General features: G+C 41.6%; 1 protein-coding gene across 2 annotated transcripts; it reads right to left on the bottom strand.

Moving 5' to 3' along the window:
• Positions 1–446: 446 nt before the first annotated feature.
• Positions 447–22,158, bottom strand: tra2a (transformer 2 alpha homolog). Of its 2 annotated transcripts, XM_084312828.1 has the most exons (10): positions 22,011–22,144; positions 20,967–21,219; positions 20,064–20,191; positions 15,743–15,914; positions 12,175–12,240; positions 10,033–10,221; positions 9,310–9,425; positions 3,852–3,980; positions 2,315–2,388; positions 447–1,279 (listed from the first exon to the last, which is right to left on the bottom strand). In XM_084312828.1, the coding sequence occupies exons 2-10, from the start codon at positions 21,024–21,026 to the stop codon at positions 1,269–1,271; spliced, it is 945 nt and encodes a 314-aa protein (XP_084168954.1). In that variant the 5' UTR covers positions 21,027–21,219; positions 22,011–22,144; the 3' UTR covers positions 447–1,268. The 2 variants fall into 2 exon arrangements, with proteins under 2 accessions (XP_084168954.1, XP_084168955.1); XM_084312829.1 differs by lacking the exon at positions 20,967–21,219 and having other exon boundaries at positions 22,011–22,158.
• Between the last annotated feature and the right edge of the window lie 92 nt (positions 22,159–22,250).

The following is a 22,250-nucleotide window of genomic DNA, read 5'->3' on the forward strand; positions in this document are numbered from 1 at the left end:
AGAAAGTAATTTTTTGGAACTCTGTAACGGACAACCTACTCAGTCCTTGCATTGTGCACCAGTGTCTTTCTAACAGTTAATTCATTATTGATGAAACATCTCGGGAGAGACATTCTTACCAAGACTTTAAATTGTCTATTGATGTTGAAATTAAGTCTTGTGAGATGCCCTTATCAGGTGATGACTATCATTCCCAGTGTAACCCAATTTAAAATGCATTGGAAATTTGGAATAAATATAATAATCTCACTCCAGAGTAACCCAAGTTAGAATGCATTGGAATAAATACAATAATCTCACTCCTGAGTAACCCATGTTAGAATGCATTGGAATAAATACAATAATCGCACTCCATTGCTAGAAAAGTTCCATTTGTTACAAGAAAAGCAATGTTGATACAAAAAAAAGATGAAATCATTTATGGACATTTCTTGCAGTGCACCAACTCTCCCAGACTCGACTTCTTTACCTTAAAATTTAGCCCCGTTTCAATTCCATGCGTTGCCAAAATCAGACACAACCACACATTCGAGTTTTTTTGGGATATATATATATACACACATTTCAATACAAAGACACAACAAAAATATAATAAAATGAAAATAAAAATATCTGGGAGATACTCAAAATACAGACTTCCTCAACTCGAAGATATGCGACTCGGAATGCGCGTGTAGACCAGAGCGTTGGCCTTTAGTAACACTTCATACAGTCTCGTTTACCAGGAAGCTATAAAAGTTAGTTCAGGATACTTTTTTTTAAATCACCCAAGTGGTAACTAACATTTACAAAAGATTTTACTTCTTCATGGAGCGTCTACGTATTTTACATGTCAAATAAAGTGTTGCCCCCCCCTCCCCTGCCACCAGAAGGGCTCAATTATTGCTAGAGAACTAATGCGGTAAATTAAAGAGAACAATCGTCCATTATCCATCACTTCAAAAGAACACTTGTTGGCTGAAAAAAAGGAAGCAAAAAAAATAAAAATAAAGGAGGGAATGTTGCAGGTTTAGAAATCAAAGCAACACGTTGTGTCGACGGCCCGGTCTTCACCACACGCTCAACACACTCCGCGTGAAAGAATAAAAAATTCTAGAAATTAAGACGTCTACATCAGGTAAACAAAAAGGCCTCCTCTGGTCACAAAACCTGAAGAGTTCTGAAGTTTTCTTTTTTGCTATAAAAAAAAAGCTTCCCAAAATGCTTTCCCTTCCGTTAGAAACTCCTGGGGTGGGGGGCGAGATCTGAGCGCTGAAGGGAGCGGGTCGCTAGTATCGTCCTGGAGAGAGGGGGAAACAGAACAGATATCAGAACATCATCATCATCAAACCTTTATTTAACTAGAAATAAAAACCCATTGAGACAGAGGTCTCTTTTTCAAGGGTGATCTGGGCCAAGAAGGCAAGCACAAATTATGACAATACATACATAACAAGGCACAATACACATACAGTAGACTACCATACAACCGAAATTTTAAATGAAGTAAAATTCAGCTTAAGAAAATACAAGCACAATAAAACAATAACATTCAACCAAAATTTGTAATTGAACATCAAAGCAGGAGCAGCAGGTGGCAAGGATTTCCGTTTAGCTTTAGTTTGAAACAATACAAGGAGATCGGAGGTCAATTTGAGACGTGTCTGGAGGTCATTCCAGGACCAAAATAAAATAGGCTTCTTTTCTTGCCTCAGTCCACACGGGCAGTATTTTAAAGCACATCCAGGTGCTGGATCTGAGATTGAGGGAGTTTTGAATTACGGACACGGAGCGGTGTTTCTAACCGTATTCTCGGGGGAAGAGAAAAGCAGCGGAACAAGTCTGGGAGTGTGTCTACAACAGCAGTCAAACTCAGAGCCTTGTGGCCGAGGGGCTATAATACACAACATGAATTCAAACCGTTATTTATTCTCGAAAGGACAATTGAGGTCACCCTCTTTTTCAATGTCGTCGAGATTTAGATATTTCAATGCACACATTTCTACAATATAACTAATAAATATTAATAACCATCTATAGTACTTTTCACACATGGACCGCAGTCCAGAGTGCCCCACAGGAATTAGTATCAAATGAAAATAAAATCAGCACACAATTGACATAATAAAAAACAATGCATAAATTGCAGACATAAGTAGGTATAAAAGACAATAAAAGTAGTGCAATGTAAATGTGCAGACTTAATTAGGCAAAATCAAATAAGTACAACATCGCTCAAAGGCATGTGAACCCCCCTGGGACAGCCAAACCACCAAACACCCTACACTAGTAATAAAGACGGCCTAGGTGTGTGTGTGTCCTCCTTTACACTCACGTGGGCTGTACGAGCGGGACCGCGAGCGAGACCTATAGCGACTGTAGTAGGGCGAGGGAGAGCGCCTGCGACTGCTGAGAGAGAGAGAAATTCATATTTTAGCCAACAGTGTAATATTAACATCAATACAACTCAAGTCTCCAGTAAAATGATGGTACAGGTGGAAGGAAGGAATCCCTATGAAAAAGATTGGATGGGATTCTTAAAAACTACAATTACACCACAGTTAGGTTCAGCTATGTTCCGATGAGTTGCCAAAATCCCACTCCTAATCTACAACACCGTTTGTTTACTTGTATGTTTAGTTCTTTTTTTGTGGAGATCTTCAGTTTCAGAATTTTTGGAGAAAGCATGGCACTTGAGACAAAACACACTATCCTATATAATTGTATATGAATTCCTCTTGTTTCTTTGTTTACATACATTGTTTACAGCTTGTTATATTAAGTTTTATTTTGTTTAATTTTTTTTGTGGCCATCTTGGTCTATATAACTTATTGTCAATGTCAAGTATACCATTATATACTTAGTTTATGTGTCTTGTAAGCCCAATGGGCTGGACATACACCTGTATGTAAGACACGAAAATGAAATAAAAATTTAAGTAAAGAAATAAAAAAGACACGAAAAAAAATCATCAAATCATATTTGCATATAATGGTAGTGTCTGGTTAGGAACAAGTTATAATGGTTGGATTATCCAATGGGGGGTCCGGGAGGGGGGGGGGTTCGAGCTGGAGCATATGTATGTAGGTTTTTAGATAACAGGTATTAGGGGTATATCCTGTATAAGACATTTGACTAAATGGTAATTTCATTGGATATGCACTGTTAATTAATGCTTGTATATCTTATCATGTGTTGTCATGTTTGTTTATATGTCCGTTTAAAAATAAAAATAAATAAATAAAAGACACGAAAAATCAAATCAAATCATGTTTCTGCTACAATTTTGCATCCTACTAGAACAGCAGCAAAAACGAATGTGTATTACCATCATTACTAATATTGTGAAACAGCAATAGTACATTCAGAGTCGTGTTACGCGGTTACATTTTGGCACCGCTGTGCTGATCTATGGCCCTCGGCGTGTGATCGCAGCAAGAATTGCCAAAGATCTCACGCATCGGTATCGGTCCGATATCAAGATAGGGCAGATATAAAAAAAAAAAAAAAAATTTAAATAAGGTATATTTTTTTCTTTTTACATGTTTTGGCCTTAAATAGTTTCAAAATATCAGTCATTTCTAAAAATAAGTTACAAAAGTAAAAAAAAATATGAGTTTTGGAAAATAGCTCTTTATTTGATTATCATAAAAAAGAGTTTTCTATACAGAGATATCGACATCGGTAAATATCGGTATCGACCAGAACAGCAATATTAATATCGGTTATCGGCCACAATTTTCACATCGGTGCATCACCACTCCTTATCCATTAAAATAACCTCACGGAATTAGAAAATTATTTCTGCAGATTCTGAGCAAGAGTGACGCAGTGAACGAGACTGAAGTCCAGACTAGAGGAAGTGGCTCACCTGTAATCGTACTCGTCGGATCTGTCGTAGCCGCGGTCGCGGTCGGAGTACGAGTCCCTCCCCCTCCTGCCTCCTCCTCCTCCTCCACCACCACCGCTGCTGCCTCCTCCTCCTCCTCCTCCACCATTACTGATGACACAACAGACAGACATTATTTACCAACAGGTTATTATGTATGACCTGATGAGTCATAGTCTTACAAAAGGACCCGCTTTAAGTCCTTTACGTTGTGCTAGTTTGTTTCCCCATACAACTAACTTTTAGAATTGATTTTAAGGTGCTTCTCCTCACATACAAAGCTCTAAATGGACAAGGACCCAGCTACATTACAGCAGGGCTGTACGTTAACTTTTTTTGCACATAGCACTGGTGCTACAGAGGTTGATAGTTTTGTAGCACAGGCCAAAATCTTGTAGCACGAGTATAAAACGTCTCTAAAATCTCTAAAAACAACCACAAGTAGTGCAGTTCATTACTTAAATAGGTATGTGACTGGCAAGGGACATGAATCTTGCATACAGGGCACACAAAATCCAAACTTTAACAAGAAATGCTTTCAGACAAATTCTCTCTTTATTTGCCCATAATGTAAAACAAAAAAAACAAGGACATAACCATATAACCGATATGAAGCAGTCTGAGACCAGGCAGCGCTGGTGTGGACTCAGATTACAGGGAAAGCTAGAAACCAACCTAGAAACACCTAGAAACCAACATAACAAATAGATATAATGCATACAAACACCTGTACATATTTGTGGAACCAAATAAATAAATGTATTATTATTATTATTATTATTATTATTATTATTATTATTATAATTATTCGTGTGTGTGTGTGTCAGGGTTTCCGTTAGAAAAAATTGTTGCCGGTCTCCGTGACCTGCAAGATTTCAATCTACCGGACAAATGAGATTAATTCCGGTCATAGTTTATTGAGCTATAAAACAATTGATAGGCAGGCTATATAAAGAATGTCATCCTCAAGGCATGTAGATTTATAATAGTATTACTTAAAACTAGGCTACTTTTGCGTATACAGTCATTAATATATTCCAAATAAAATAAGTCCCTCGATACTCCGTGCTGCTGCTGACTTGAAATAAAATAGACCGCGTATGTGGGCAGTCGGTCCGACACTAAACAGCAGTCTGTTATAATCACATTTTTATGAGCTAACGAATTCCGTTATATTGGACATTTGTATTAATTATATCAAGCGAAGAACTGAGAAAGCAGAGAGACGGCAACATTATCGTGGTTTGCGTGACGACTCTCTCCACCTCGCAACGACTTATTTGCAAAGAGTATGGCGCTGCAGAGCAGCTCATTCAGCTGTTATTGGCTCTTTTCTGGGAACCGCACAGCAGCGCCCCCCACCCAACATTGGCTGAAAATGGCTGAATTGGAGTACTGCTGGAATACTGCATTGTGCTGCTGTTGCTATGGCTCTGCAGCTTCACAAAAGTTCGCACACCCAGCACTAAGCTCTCGCTGACAACGTCGTTGTCATTATTAGAAGCAACGAGGAAACAAATGTAATGATCGTTTCGTTCATCGCATAGGCTATTTAATTTTAGCCTATTTTAATACAATTCAAATAATCAAATTGTGCTTAGACTCAGGGAATTATTTTCACCGGACATTAAGACCGGAGAGATGAAATATGTCGGACTTCAACAGATTTTGCCGGTCAAATACCGGTAATTACCGGCTAACGGAAACGCTTGTGTGTGTGTGCGTGTGCATGCGTGTGTGTGTGTGCACTGCACACGTGTCACAGTTCCAGCATCATGTCTGCTGGCCACTTTTTCAGATCCACACACACACTATTGCATTAATCAGAAGTACAAGGAACTCTGCATGAATGAAAAGTGCTTTATAAATAAAATGAATTATTATTATTATTACTTTATTTGCATATTGTCTCGTTATTAGATAGATAGATTGATAGATAGATAATTAATACTTTATTGATCCCGGAGGGGAATTTAAGTAGCCATACGATGGAGTTCTTTTTACAGAGTAAAATTAGCGGCTTAAATTTAGTGAACAGCATTTCTTCCTTGGCGATGCAATATGCCACATTCATCTTAAACTTTACCTCACGGAGATCAGCATCATCCGCTCTGGTCGTCTGTTTACTCAGCGAGTGCAAGAGGGTGCCGGCCCGCTCAGGGGTTTGTTTAGCGTTGAAGGCATCCCGGGCAAGAATGTGTCGATGGGACGTATTGTGTTTATTAATGTTATCCCTTTTTAGGATATTGTTACCCACCCCATAGGGATTCTCTGATCGGATCTTTTCCGGAGTCTCCCGGCACCAGTGTAATAGCTGCGCTTCCTCATTAAAAAATATCCACGGAAAATAATTTTTCCACTCTGCGTTATATCTGTACATCTTGTTAATCTTCTCCTTTTGTCTCGTTTCTATTAACGGTGGTCCCTCTCGGGCTCGTTTGGGGTTTTGATCTTTCTCTTTGATCTTTTGTTGGATTTAATACCTTAAAAAAGCGCTTCATCTTGTCGAAGTCACCCAGTCACTGTACATTGGCTCGCAACTTGCGGGGATATTGTTCGCTAGGGATTATGGGATTTGGTGTTTGATTATGGACTCTACGCGAGACGGGACATTGTTTTTAATCGCACGAGACTACAAGTACCAAGTGGATAGCGTGGCGCCGTGGTCCATTCAATTTACCGTCACACTTTCTTTTTTTTTGCTTGCGCCACCACGGGGCACCAGTGCTACTGAAGTCAATTCATTCATCGCACAGACTGACGTCAGTGTCGCACGTGCGACATATGTCGCACTGTACAGCCCTGATTACAGACTCTCTACACACCAGCCAGAACACTGATCATCAGATGCAGGTCTATTCGAGGTCACCAGAAAGAGTCATAAGAAGATCGGTGATGCAGCCTTTGTAAACTACACCCCAAAACTGTGGAACACATTACCCAGCAATATTAGGGAAGCCCATACATTAGAAATGTTTAAAAAGGCAGCTTAAAATCTCTTTACCAAAGCATTTAACTGACTTTACACTATTATACTGCACTATTTCTTATTTTAAGATGTATTTTTTAGCGTGTATCGCTTTTTACTACTGGGCAGTCCAGTAGAGAGAGAGAGGGGAGGAACGGGAGACAGAGTGGGGGGAAGACATTCGGCAAATAACGACGGGTCTGGGAATCGAACCCAGGTCGGCCGTGCCGCGACTCAGCGCGTTATGTGGTTTGCCACTGGGGCGCCCTTATTCCCCATTCTTAATGTTATTATTTCCCTTTTATTTTATATATCCGAGGCTGGACATCCGTACAGACAGACCAAGTCTTGGTGTCTTTATTATGGGTTATTTCTGTGATTGACATTGCACTATTTCTCCGTTTTATTCCCCATGTTTTTTCTCTCTTTTATTTTATATATCTGAGGCTGGACATCTGTATTAGTCAATTACTGTTTTACCAAAGCTACAGCGTATGGGTTCCAGTCCCTGTGATCTAAAATCACTAAAGCTACAGCGTATGGGTTCCAGTCCCTGTGATCTAAAATCACTAAAGCTACAGCGTATGGGTTAGAGTCCCTGTGATCTAAAATCACTAAAGCTACAGCGTATGGGTTCCAGTCCCTGTGATCTAAAATCACTAAAGCTACAGCGTATGGGTTAGAGTCCATGTGATCTAAAATCACTAAAGCTACAGCGTATGGGTTAGAGTCCCTGTGATCTAAAATCACTAAAGCTACAGCGTATGGGTTCCAGTCCCTGTGATCTAAAATCACTAAAGCTACAGCGTATGGGTTCCAGTCGCTGTGATCTAAAATCACCAAAGCACTACACTATTTTGCTACTCTTATCGTTTTAAAATAGTCTACATTATGTGTGATGATCGAGCCATAAACACGGAAGCCTGTTGGGATGTTAGATCCTAATGTGAAGAACTGTGATTTTATATGTCTGCTCATTTTACCCTTGCTATTATTTGACTTATTTTTACTTTTATCTCTATGCCCCACTATCCGCTGGGTGCATACTCTGACCTTCATCATGTTTTGTAACAGATTACAGAAGCCTATTGGAACGTGAGGCTCCGACATGATTTGATTAATATATCCCACTTCATCCTTTGCTCTTGCTGCTTGTTTTACACTGATTTTATGTCCTATTTCTTACTGTAAAGCACTCAACTGCCATCCCCTGTATGAAGGTGCTATACAAATAAAGTTATTATTACAAATAATTATCTGTGGTGGCTCAACACATACATTGACAGAAATGTATACAATAACCCATTAATTATGTCTCATCTTTGCATGCAGACACTCACCATCCACTAAGTTAACTGTTTATAATAATAATTAATTACATTTATATAGCGCTTTGCCGCTTTTCTAAGACTCAAAGCGCTTTACAACGTAGGGTTAGGGAAATTGCCTCCTTCACCACCCCACCACTGGTAGCACCCAACCTTGGGCTACGCAGGCTCAATGGCTGCCATACACTGGCACACACACTACTACACAATGGCTGAACGGCTCAGGAGACAGGGATTAATAGCCAATTAAGGGGAAGGGATGATTAGGTGGCCTTGATGTCCAGAGACCTGATTGGGAATTTGGCCAGGAACGTCAGGGAACCCCCTACTCTTTACGATAGGCGTCCTGGGTTCTTTAACAACCAAGATTCAATCAGGACCTCGGTTTAGAGTCTCATCCGAAGGACGGCACTCGCAGCTGTACGGTGTCCCTATCACCGTAACAGGGGCATTGTTACCGACTAGTCCAGAGGACAGAGTGCCCCCTGCTGGACAACAACACCACCACATTCAGATAGCAGCCTTGACCGGGGCTCAAACCGGTGATCTTCCGATCATGAGTCCGGAGCTCTACTCATGTAGATTGAGATTATATTGGGTATACCAGCTTGATGCCACCACGCATAACCTGCATGCCCTTTTCAACAACACGGGAACAATACTGCACAGCCCAGGATAAAGTTTAAACCGCCCTACAGTCAAGGACAAATCGCCTACAGCCCAGGACCAAACGTCATACAGCCCAGGACCAAACGTCATACAGCCCAGGACCAAACACCCTACGTAGAAAGAAGACCGTACGATCTATCAAGTCAAGTCCATTTTATTTGTATAGCACATTCCTAGGCAGCGGCAGCTGGCAGCAAAGTGCTTCACAGGCAGGTTGATAAAAAAACTAAAATACTACAATGCAAAATATAAAATAAAAACAGTAAAACAGTGACTGTAATAAAAGCAGGTAGGCCACAGTAAAACAAAGATAAAAGGGGGCCAGGGGTCTAGTGGTGATTAAGTAGGGGGAAAGGCCAGGGAGAAAAGGTAGGTAAAAAAAAAATATATATATATATAAAATAAAATAAAAATTATTACACCTCAACTTTAACTCTAAGATTCAGTGGGCACTATGAACATCTACAGTACTAACTGTGTGGGTCGGCCCATGTAGATGCCTGGCGTGGGGGTGTGTGCCCGTTTCGTGATGGAATAGTCCACTCTGATTCGTCTTCCATCCAGCTCCATGCCATTGGCCTGCTCCATTGCCTAAGCAACACAAAGGAAATGGAAGAAAGGTCTCTTCATGCGCTTGTTGGGTAAAATGTGATGGCAAAAGCAAACCTGGATTACAAACAGTAGCCCTTTGCAAGAAATCTGTAGGCCACATTGAGATTCATGTATGCGACAATGCTGACACCTAGTGTTGTGCTTGGGTCATCACATGTACACAAAAAAACTACAGATATTCATGTGCCTGGCAACAAATCACCCTTTTATTAGCATGAAACACAAATAATGACATTGATTTGCAATATACAATATGTACTGCCCAGAGACTGGGGATGATTATCATATACATCCTTAGCCGTCTAGCCACACCTTTGTATAGTGCATCAGACTTCAAATGTTCTTCAAAATGTATGATTTTAAATCATACTTGTACCTTGTCAATAACTCTTGAGATTTTCTGAATGTAATGCGCAATTGCTAATGGCCAAAAACACAGAAGCAAAACTGTAAAGTTAAAATTGTATCAGTCAAAAAAAAAAAGACACACAATGGCAAAAAGAGTTAGGAATTAGCACTCTTAAATAAGTGCTGAATTTAATGAGGGCCAACAAGCCTCCTCTGAGGCCAGTGAAACACCCCGTACCTCCTTGGAGTCGTCGATCCTCTCGTAGTACACGAAGGCGAAGCCGCGGGAGCGCCCGGTGCGCTGGTCGTAGACCACGTTGCAGCCGGCCAGGGGGCCGTAGCGGGAGAACACCTCCCGCAGGTCGCGCTCCGTCGTGTACAGGCTCAGGCCGAACACGCCCAGACACGTGTTGGGGTCAGGGTTCGCCTGCGGGGTCAAACGCAAGGGTAAGTGTTCCGCTGTGACCGACTGGAAACACGTGTGGATCAAACGGCCCACCAGAGTGGGCTGTGCAAGAGACCCTTCAACACGCTTACTGTAGCAAACTGGACATGAAGACAGTAGAGACCCTTCAACACGCTTACTGTAGCAAACTGGACATGAAGACAGTAGAGACCCTTCAACACGCTTACTGTAGCAAACTGGACATGAAGACAGTAGAGACCCTTCAACACGCTTACTGTAGCAAACTGGACATGAAGACAGTAGAGACCCTTCAACACGCTTACTGTAGCAACCTGGACATGAAGACAGTAGAGACCCTTCAACACACTTACTGTAGCAAACTGGACATGAAGACAGTAGAGACCCTTCAACACGCTTACTGTAGCAACCTGGACATGAAGACAGTAGAGACCCTTCAACACGCTTACTGTAGCAAACTGGACATAAAGACGGTAGAGACCCTTCAACACGCTTACTGTAGCAAACTGGACATAAAGATAACGTTAGTCCTACTTCCTACTGTCTCAATACAGAACCTTCTCTCCTGTGTCTCCCTCTCAGCCTTCCTACTCTCAATAAAGAACCTTCTCTCCTGAGTCTCCTCTACTGTCTCCCTCTCAGCCTTCCTACAGTCTCAATAAAGACCCTTATCTCCTGCACCTATCCCACTTTGTCTCCCTCTCAGCCTTCCTACATTCTCAATAAAGACCCTCATCTCCTGCACCTATCCCAAAGTGAACTACCGGTTAAACAAGGGGGGGGGGGGTGTGTGCAAAGGTGACAGCCTCCCTGAAATCATCTCCCAGTCTGTGGACCATAGTCACACAAGGGCCATCTTGCCCTTATGTCATGCTTAGGGTTGGGAGTTCTTTGAGCTCAAAGACAGGCGGATGTATATTCACTAATAAAGCTTATTTTTACATTTCTTATTTTTACGATGTTTATATCCCCGAACCTGAAGTTAACACTTTAATCGCCAAAAACGCCGTAGGACGTCTTTCCCCGTCATGCTCATTCTGCCAAAGACGCCGTACCAAGTCTTTGATATCAATATTTCAAAAATCTGTGATCGAAATCATATTTCTCCCCCGGAGACCTGAGATCTGCTGTTGAGCCCCTCTCAACTCTCCAACGGTTCAAGAGCGCCATCTGGTGGCCGATCGGCGGATCGCCCAAACAGGAAGTGATGCGGATGAAGTGGTGCTCGCCCATATTTCGTCCGGGCACTCGCTATCGTTAGCGGGACTCCATCTTGATACACTGGACATCGATCGGTTGCAAATAACTCGATAAACAACATGATTTGGGCGTATATACTATTATACAACCTGGTAATGGATCGCATATTTCTACATCCCATAATAGGAACATTTCTGTTCCACGCTCATCGCCCAATGGCCCGAGGAAGCTACGGTAAGATTCAGCGTTATTTTTCAACGTGTTCGATACTAACTGCTCTAATGATCATATCACCCACACTAGATGAATCATATAACGTTGGCCACGGAATTATAAACGACCCCCCCCCCCCCCCCCATCCGGTCAACATCAGATCATACTTAGTAACTTCTAGAAGCACGTCCATTTGACATTTTTTATCTCGCGCAGATTCCTATCAAACTATTTCATTATCAATATAATGCATTTGGGGCTATAAATCACGTTCTGGAGAAAGCTGCAGAAAACGATAAAAACACTTATACTTTAGACCGTATTTTAGTATGAATATGTGAATGAAAAAGTATAACGTTGCTACACCCTGAACAATATATATAGGACGTTGAATGGGCCATAGTAATGTCAATTTAGCAATACAATTTAAAAAGTTATAGCCCTGCAAAGAAGGGGAACTTCTCCATATTAAATAGGGCTGGCGAAGGATGGTAAATTATGAATTCAAGCCTGGCGATCAAAGTGTTAAGAAGGTCCACATACCCTGCCATCAGCACCTACACCTCCACCTCCACCGTGACTGAAGGTTTCTTTTTTGAAGTCATGGCCCTGTTGATGAGATGAGAGGGAGTTATTAAATGAGTCACATCAAACGGCTTCCCCCACAGGGAGACCTACAGCACAGAGACCTGGACCTACAGCACAGTTAGACCTACAGCACAGAGACCTGGACCTTCAGCACAGGGAGACCTACAGCACAGAGACCTGGACCTACAGCACAGAGACCTGGACCTTCAGCAGTTAGACCTACAGCACAGTTAGACCTACAGCACAGAGACCTGGACCTACAGCACAGTTAGACCTACAGCAGAGACCTGGACCTACAGCACAGGGAGACCTACAGCACAGAGACCTGGACCTTCAGCACAGAGACCCGAGTCATGATTATTGCTGAAGTCTGAGTCATACAATACTCACTGGCTTTCATAACCTAACAGACTAACTTGTCTTGCTCAAGACTTGTTTATGAGTTTTAATAAGAGAGCACTATCTCTCTCAACCAAAGCAATGCATGGTAGATGGCAACAGAACAATTTTGATTGACAGTCGATTCTGCCAATTACGTCACACCGCTTGCACCCGCCTCTGCTGTTCTTACCACCAATCGGCAAGCACTTATTCGTTTTTTTACTTCCGGGAAGTCGGCCATTGATCTACACGAGTGTATCAATAACAAACCTACTGGAGCTAATAACGTTAGCTCCCCGCCACCCACGAGTAGACTACCAGCGCTCCGCAGGCGTACCAAACGAGGCATGATGATTTTACTGCAACGAATGTTATAATAAAAGCTTTTCTATACATTTGTCTGATAACTTTATTAACAGATTGCAGAATGGGTACAATTCAGTACAGGCTCTCTGAGCAAAGGAAGGAACTGAGATATGAATGACCAACAATGCTAGCTATGGTCGGGTAAATATGCTGATGTTATTGAACGTGCAACTATCTAACGTTAATGCCACAAAACTAATGCCTTTGTTAATCATAAGTAACTTTGATGCAGTAGCGTGTGTGGGGACGGGGTTGTGTAGGTCGCTTGACTGAAACTTTTCAAAGTTTGAACGTGTGGACCAGATTGACACGACAATCCTCTTAACGCAAGGGCAAAACATCACGATATCCACGATATGTTTAAAAAGTGTATCGTTAATGAACTGTACCCGATATTTATATAATATCTAGTGCCGTCAGGCAATTAAAAAAAGTAATCTAATTAATTACAGGATTTGTAATTAATTAATCTAATTAATTGCATTTTAATCACAACCATTTTAGGCCTGATATTCTATATTCTATAATCCTATTTCAAATTGCATGTGTCCGGATGGCAGAATTCAGTACTGTATCTACAAAACCTTCCGTTTAATCATCTTCCATTTGCTTAGATTTTTCAGGTCTGGTCAATTTTAGCATGGCGTTATTCACAGTCAAAGATAAAAAAATAAAAAAATAAAATTGAATTGATATTCTCATTTGGTTCATTACAATTTACTCAAGCCTAGTAACAGACACAGTATTTCTGACACTGGGAATACATTCCCTGAGATCCATAGATGTCCCTAGAATCAGATACCAAGAACATGCAAATGGACCATTTAAAAAAAAATAGGTCTGTAAATGTTTATTCTACGTTCTTATGGAATTGATAAATAAAAAAATAAAAATATTTGAGTTAATTTTCATAATGAGATAATTTTTGTAATTAAAAAATGTTATTAATTAATCTAATTAACGCGATAAACTGACAGCCCTAATAATATCGTCATATCGCCCAGCCCTACACGGTCCTCATCGCAAACGATTGGAAATCTTACAAATCAGCGCTTTTGATTTAGACAATGAAATGTCACATCGCAATACAAAAAAAATATCAATTAATTAATTAAAGGTCCATTGCATTATAAATGGCTTTTTCCAGTGTTTAGCATTGTTTTATAGCAATAGGGGTTAGTATCAATGGGTCTGTGTCTCTAATTACCATATTGGCGGATTCCTCTAATTCAGTTAAGACAATCTCCTCCACCAGTGAATTAGGTCATTCTGATTTGACTTGCAATGTGACGTAGCAAGAGCTGATTGTTATCTGATTGGCTCTGTGGTTGTAGTCACCGCCCACAATCAACAATTCGCTCAGAGCGTGTGGAATTCGCTCAGAGCGGAACAGAGCGAGTGGAATTACTTCCTCAAACAGCCGACAGACACCAGAGAACGAGCGAGCGAGAGAGAGAGGGAGAGATAGAGGGACCGCGAGCAGGAGTGTGTAAAATGTGTGTGCGCGCGGGGCTGGTGTGGTTCTTCTCGCAGTTGGGAGCACTCGCATAATCACTGTCAAAATATCTTTGTGCATGATCCCACGCGCACGCCCATATTCCGATCCGTACAATAATAATCACAGGGGTATATATTGTCATTTGAAACAAGTTACCAACGCATTGTCCCGTGGGATTATGCCCCCCCCGGCAAAATTAATTAGTATCCCCATCAATCTCTCTTGTCTGCCACTCGCAGTGGTGACTGTCACTCAAAGCGCTTATGGGCGGAGCCCATCCAATAACAGCCTGAAATCCTGAGGTAGAGAAATTATGCTTTTTTTTTTTAAACTTTGACCAGACAGCTGGTTCTTTTTAGCGTTTATCGCTTTTTCTGGTCAAGCATGACCGACAGAAACAGGTTGAATGGGATATAGATCAGGGGAAGACACTGAGAAAATACGGCGAGTCCGGGAGTCGAACTCGTGTACCCCAGATCCGTGACGCGCAGTCGCGCACGGTTGTCCCCGACGCCGAAATAGCGCCGAGATACGCGGTGAGCTACTGGAGCTCGCCGAGAAATTATGCTTTTGAGTACTTGATATAAAAAATATATATATAAAACAATGCATTTTTTTTTTTAAATAAACTTTACAGATGTGTTCCATAGACTCACAGGAATTGTGTAAAGTTGCCCAAATAGTGCAAGGAATAGCAATGCATGGGACCTTTAAAAATCACACACAATACGTTAACACAGATCAACATTAAACAGAGAGTCTGCTCCGATTCATGTCTTGCATACCTTGTCATTTTATTTGGTGTGTGTTTTGATAATTTTTTCGTCGTCTTCCGAGGGATCCTTACGTCATTGTAAATAGAATCCGTTCTTAATTGATCGCCCGGCTAACCCTTTCACTACCACACTACCAAAGGGTTAACCCTTTCACTGCGACAACACAGAAGGTTAACCCTTTCACTGCGACAACACAGAAGGTTAACCCTTTCACTACCACACTACCAAAGGGTTAACCCTTTCACTGCGACAACACAGAAGGTTACCACACTACCAAAAGGTTAACCCTTTCACTACCACTACCAAAGGGTTAACCCTTTCACTGCGACAACACAGGTTAACCCTTTCACTGCGACAATACAAAAGGTTAACCCTTTCACTACCACACTACCAAAGGGTTAACCCTTTCACCACCACACTACAGAAGTGTGGTAGTGAAAGGGTTAACCTTCTGTAGTGTGGTAGTGAAAGGGTTAAATAATGGTGAGATAATAATAATTACTCTGGCGCTGCTGGACTCCGTCCTCGCCCCACTGACTCTGCTGCCTGCGCGGCGGCGGCCGGGCGAGGTGCTCTCGCTGCGCTTGCGGCGGCACTCTGGACTGTAGGAGCGGGACTTCCTGCGGTGGGAGTGGGAGCGGGAGCGACGGTTGGAGTGCCTCCGAGGAGGAGACCTGAGGGGAGGAGGAGAGGAGAAGGTCACGTTTATTGGTATGTCCCAAACTGGGCAATTCATGTTACAGCAGATAAATAGGAGCTCCAAAAAAACACAGCAAACATACATAACAAGAAGAACACAGACAGACATGTACAGTACATTGTCGCAGGATCAGATCATGACAACAGTCAAACAAGCAACCACAACCATCCAAGATCCAACACACCGACCCCAAAGCCGCCCTCTCCTGCCTCCTCCATTGATGGCACAAATGGAGGTAGGTATAAATGAGAATTTGTATCTATTGTTTTTAGCTGCAGGGGTCTCCAAACATTGGCCGGAGGGCAATAATTGATACTCCGGATTTAGGGGGTGAGAGCCGTCTGCTCTAATCGATGACGCCTTCCTGAGCACCTGCTCGTCATATATATGACCCAGACAGCTGGACGATGGTTGGACGGGAGTGGAGAAGTTAGTCAGAGGGGAGGGGAAATTACCTAATATATAGCAGCTAAGTTGCCCAATGGGAGGGGGGGGGGATGGTACGGCTAGGGATGGGAATCGATGATACAGATACTTCTGTGTGGGGAAAAAAGCCCCCTGGGTCCAGCAAAAAGATGACACTGGCCCCTCAAAATCACACCTTTGGCAAGGACATATTTATATAAATAAAAATATATATATATACTCGTTTTTCTTTTCAACCTCCTTTAGTCTGTTGTCCTAAAAATATAGGCCCCTCTGTGGACATTGTTCACATTTGAACATAACCTACGTGTTATAATAGGCTACAGGTACAATACGTCATCCTTAAGCATTTCCGCTTTCATTTAATGAGCATTGTAATAACCGAGCGCGGCCCGTATTAAATGTTTTGCTAAAAACCTCATTTGGATGCAGAGATATCATATTTAACCGCAATAGTTTAACACTTTGTATGTATTACAAGCTGCACACGCAAATACGAAGCTATTGTTAACATTGCGTAAAAACAAAAACATAGTATCCCGTTTGATGAATATTTCTATTGTGGATTATACATCCATTAATTTAGAATGCTGAAATAACAATTATAGTTTGCCTGACAAAGTTGCCTGGTGAGAAAGAGGAAGCCTACAGCTGTGGGTGAGTCAGTATTAGGGGTTGGGTACTGTTCACATTTGAACCGGTACCAGTACCAGTTACATTTAGCTGACGCTTTTATCCAAAGCAACTTACAAGTTCTGTACGACAAGTCATCAGGAAGGGCACAACTCTATCAGCCGAGTAACAATGTTCATCAAAGTGTTGAGTGCTACAGTGTAGGTTAGTTTATTAGGACAAGTGCATGATTAGTTAGGGTCAGATAATGGTTGAAGAAGTGAGTCTTTAGTCGACGGTGAAAGATTGGACGGGTTTCGGCTGTCCTAACTGTGGTGGGCAGTTCGTTCCACCATTGTGGGGCAAGGACTGAAAATAGGCGGCTTCTCCTTGATGACCCTCCCGGAGCTCGGATAGAAGTGGGTCCGAGACAGCCAGAAGATGCAGAGCGTGGGTCTTGAGGGTGTGTAGTTAGAGACCATTGACCGGAGGTAGGTGGGAGCGGTTCCCTTTGCCGCACGGTATGCCAGGTCAAGGGCCTTGAAGCGGATTCGTGCAGCAATGGGGAGCAAGTGCAGGTCCCTAAGAAGTGGGGTGACATGGGCTGACTTCGGTAGGTTTGAGATCAGGCGGGCCGCTGGGTATCCTGGTATCGGGACTTTTCAGTGCTTACCTCTCTGTAATAAAAAAGTAATTTCTTCCAAACTTCTCAATTTCAACATTGTTATTTATTTAGAACATTTAGTTATTTATTGTCGTTAACACGGCACACAAAATAAATTGCATGATCATGTATTACGTTTTTAAATGTTTAAATATCAACATTATCTGGCCGTCCTTAGTAAATACCATCAAACTCCTCTGACCTTGTCTGGTCTTTCCAAAGACCCAAGACAGTAATATATACAGTATATGTGGAAAAGGCTCCTTCTTGTCTAGTAATATTACACATTCTTATACTAAACATGTAAAAGGTACCGAAATGTGGTGCAGATTCATCTAACGTGAATCGGTACTCTGTAGTACTGATGTAATTCGGCCGGTACCCTTAAAATAGAGCCATATGAAGTCCGCGATCACAGAATCGCGGAATTGAGCCAATAAAAATGGAATAAACTGTAAACAAAAAAGAAAAAAAAATTATATTTATGTTGTGGGACTTGTACAGCACTTTGTTCAACTTTGTCAGTGCTGTAAAGTTTAAACCTTTTTAAATCTTAGACAAACAAAACACTTTGCTTTCATGAAATATTGTAAGCCGTCATTTGAGGCTTTATAAAAGCAGCACAATGAACACAAATCTGTCAGTGCCGAGTCCGACCTCATCTTAAATAACAAACAGCATTGCTTGTTGTAATTAACAAAGAGAGGCAGAGTTGATTTTGGAAAAAAATATATATATATCATTTATATTTTTTAATAATCAAATTTTATTTTCATATTCGAATCCCATGCCCATCGAACGAAGCTTCGAAGTATTTAAGACAGCCCTATTAAATGGACTGTTATATCTTATTAAATTGTGGACATTTATTCATTCCCACTTATTAGACACTATTTCTGATGGTAAAATGAGCGTACAAAGCAAAATACAGAATTCTGAAATATTAAAACGGAAAAAAACGGAATTTGGAAACAAATAAAATGGAATTTGGAAACAAATAAAACGGATTTCATATGGCTGTACCGAGTTCGGTACCCGACCCTAGTCGGTAGCTCGTTTAACAAGAGAGCAGCAACCAGAAGGCACCGTCAAGCGGCCTATGCTTTTATGGCAATAAAGAGAATGAAGGCAGGTGGGAGAATGCTGAAATGTTCATTGCTGCTTGCGTGTCACTGTCCGAGTGAAATTGCAGGCGAGAAAGAGCAACTGGTATCGTTATTGTGGCAATAAGCAAGTACTCAAACCATGTGAAATATTCAGAATGCATATAACAGACATTACAACTAGCACACTGTTGTCATCCTTCTTCGTGGAATGAAGCCACACTTTGGGACCGTTTCTTCTTCCTCTCCCGCCACGAAGCAGTGAGAGGAAGATGACGTTTTCAGATGCACTACCGTTTGAAAAACACGCCAGCCGGCACAGATATTTGGAACTGGTTCTCGATTTCCATCCCTAGGTACAACTAGGATTACACCAATACTAGAAAAGTATTGCGATACCCAGCCAAGGGTTCCCACAGACATTGCTAAATGAAATTCAAGGACTTTCAAGTACTTTTCCAAGCACTCTTTTTCATTTTAGAAGGGCATTTAAAAGGATACAATTCACTTTTAAATGCTGTTTTTTATAGAAAAAGAAATCGGATCCAATATTTATGGCTTAAAACCCATTTCCGACAATTCTTTACACTTTAATCGGTTGCAAGACTGATGCTGATCAGTACTCTGACTGAATATGAACCCTTCCTGGCATTGTCGCCTTCTCCCCCTACTGTAAAATGGAGGGGAAGACACAGCCGTCATATCCCATGAGAAATAGGGTCCAACACATGCGAAGTTAAGATGGCGATCAGATAATTGGAATATTCTTTTTGGGGTACATCCTAGTCAAGGTAAGGGCTATATGATATCAATCTTGCGTTGATCCATGCATGTTTTCAATGCGATCCGACCATGCGTGTTTAATGTTAGTCCACAACGTATGCCGTTGATGGCGATCAAAGCATCAAAAACGACACCCCCCCCCCTTTCATGCATTCATGATGAAACATAATACCCATCATATGCATTTGATTTTTTAATTGTAGCGTAGAATATAGTTATAGCTCTACAAACAAGGTGACGGATCCCTATCCATCTACTGGTGGTGTCGCAACAGGCGGCTGCGGCTAATGGCTGGCATTCAAAGTGTTAACCCTTTCACTGCCACACGACAGCATCTTAACCCTTTCACTAGCACACTACAGAAGGTTAACCCTTTACTATCACACTACAGAGGGTTGGGTTAAGGCCATGAAGACAAGCATTCGTAGTCACTGACGCCAGATCAGCACCCCTCTAGGTAGCTTCATTTAGAAGAGAAAAAAATAAACAGAAAAACAACTTTTCCACAGTAACGTAACAGAACACCGTAACGTACCTAGATTTGGACCGGGATCGAGACTCAGAGTGTTTGGAGGCCCGGGATGGACTCGGGGAGCCGGTCCTGCTCCTGTTCTTAACCCGAGCTGGACTCCCACGATCCGATTTAGACCGGGAGCGAGACTCCTATTGCCACAGGAGCGCGTTAGCGACGCTGACTCTCATAAAACGTATAAACGCTGCCTCACACACACTCACCAAAACACACTAGCCCTTTCACTACCACACTACCAAAGGGTTAACCCTTTCACAACAACACTACAGAAGGTTAACCCTTTCACTACCACAGTGGTAGTGAAAGGTTAACCTTCTGTAGTGTGGTAGTGAAAGGGCTAGTACATAGCACACAAACACATGTTTCTAAAAAAAATTAAAAAGTATAATACAGAAAATACAAAAACAGCTAATATACTGTGAAGGAAAGGGTTAGTGCTCTATCATTTCATTTAACATGACAGAAGAAGAAAACAATTGGCTTACAGTGACATTAAACGACTGGTGGTTTACAAAATGACCCCATGTCACAAATGCATAGACAGATACATGACTATATGAATTCTGTGGTGTCCACCTGGGCCACCGAGGTAAGGGTTAAAGTCAACATGCATGTGTAGTATATGGACCGTATTCACACGGCAGACAGACATTCTGCTTGTATGCCACGCTCAAAGTTGGGTTCCTTTCCCCACCCGGTTCCACTTGTGGGGAACCCAATCCGAGCGTGACAAAAGAGCAAAAATGGGGCCGCAATGCGAATACGGTCAATTCTACAGAAAAGGGGAGCATGATAGAGTAGAGTAAAGACACATTTGGAACATAAACGTCACATTTACTTAACCTAGGGGACACATTCACTCTTCCAGATTCTGTATACGCTACTCCCTTCTCTCGGGAATTCTACCGTTCTTCGTTCTTCTTTTTTCAGTTTTCTGATTTTCTCCCTCAAGATTCCAGGTTTCATTGCGTTTGTTTTTAGACATTTACACTGCCAAGTGCGTCTACATCTCACACCATCCTTCCGTGTTTCTCCTCCTCCCCTTCCCAAACTTCTATTGTTCTGCTCTGTCAACGTTTTTTCATTAGCCTTCTTTTATCTTGGATATTTTCTTCCACATCCCTGGATAAAACTCTTCAAATCCTTCACGATCAATAACCTTAATGAAAAAAGAACATTCAATAAAAAATTAAGATCATGTGGGTTTATAAAATTAGAGGTAAAATGTTAAAAAGTGTGATTATAAAATGCTACAGTTAAAAACAGGAGAACAACAGAGATGCTCACAATAAGACTTCATTTCAAGGTAAAGGAGATGCATTTTTAGCTAGAGTGGGCCAGCATGATGAACAGTGAAAGTCACTGTGGTTACATTGTTTTAACACAGGAGGTTTCAACTGGAATGCTAGTTTTAAAATCACATCACTGTGTAGAAGCAGCAAGGAGGGAAGAGTGGCTGGAAGAAGCGTTCATCTTTAGCTAGTAGTGCCTTGCTCATGGGAACAAGGGCTGCCAGACTGCAGGGCATGGAACAAGCTAGCTAGTAACGTTAGCTGTGAGAACAAAGCAAGATAACCTTTTTTACTTCACCGTCACAATAATTCATAGAGGAAAGTGCTTTTAAACGTCACATTACATTCAGAAGCAACGTTAATCCAACATGTTTCATGAGTCTTGTATTCTGGCACATTGGGTAACGCTAGCTAGCTGCTAGTTAGCTAACGTTAGAAGCGCTGACTCTAGCATTCCCAGCTAGAGCCGAAATATTATGGCATAATCAAAAGTAAAAAATGCTTAGTTAGCAGCAAGAGCACCTCTTGCTCAGATAACATCATACATTTGGCGTAATAATTAATGCTAACTTTAGCGTCACTACGGTGTGTAACAATGGAGCCACACAACGTCAAAGGAGAAAGGAAATATTGAAATGTTATAATTATTAACACTTACTCGTCCTCCATAGTTTCCGTCCACAATGTCACTCATTATGCAATATATAATTATTTGGGTGGCAACTAGTTGTGTTTTATTTATATTGAGGTTTGTCTTCTTCACCCCTCTTTGTGCACCAGCCGGTGCGCTTGAAGCCTTAAAGATGGCGAGGCGGCCGTTTGTTTATCTACTCACTGCAGAATGTGACGTCATCACGCGGCTGCCCAGACACGTCGCCGAATGTATTCATGCACATTG

The sequence above is a fragment of the Notolepis coatsorum genome, assembly GCF_963971535.1.
Source record: "Notolepis coatsorum genome assembly, chromosome: 4".
Taxonomy (NCBI): domain Eukaryota; kingdom Metazoa; phylum Chordata; class Actinopteri; order Aulopiformes; family Paralepididae; genus Notolepis; species Notolepis coatsorum.

Bases quoted from the DNA above. Each gene is read 5' to 3' on its own strand.
- tra2a (XM_084312828.1), bottom strand. From the start codon at position 21,026: ATGAAACCTGGAATCTTGAGGGAGAAAATCAGAAAACTGAAAAAAGAA. The intron at 20,192-20,966 runs GTAGAATTCCCG...CTGTGGCAATAG, and splicing joins AAAAAGAAGAACGAAGAACG to GAGTCTCGCTCCCGGTCTAA. The intron at 10,222-12,174 runs GTATGTGGACCT...TTGACCCCGCAG, and splicing joins GTGTAGGTGCTGATGGCAGG to GCGAACCCTGACCCCAACAC.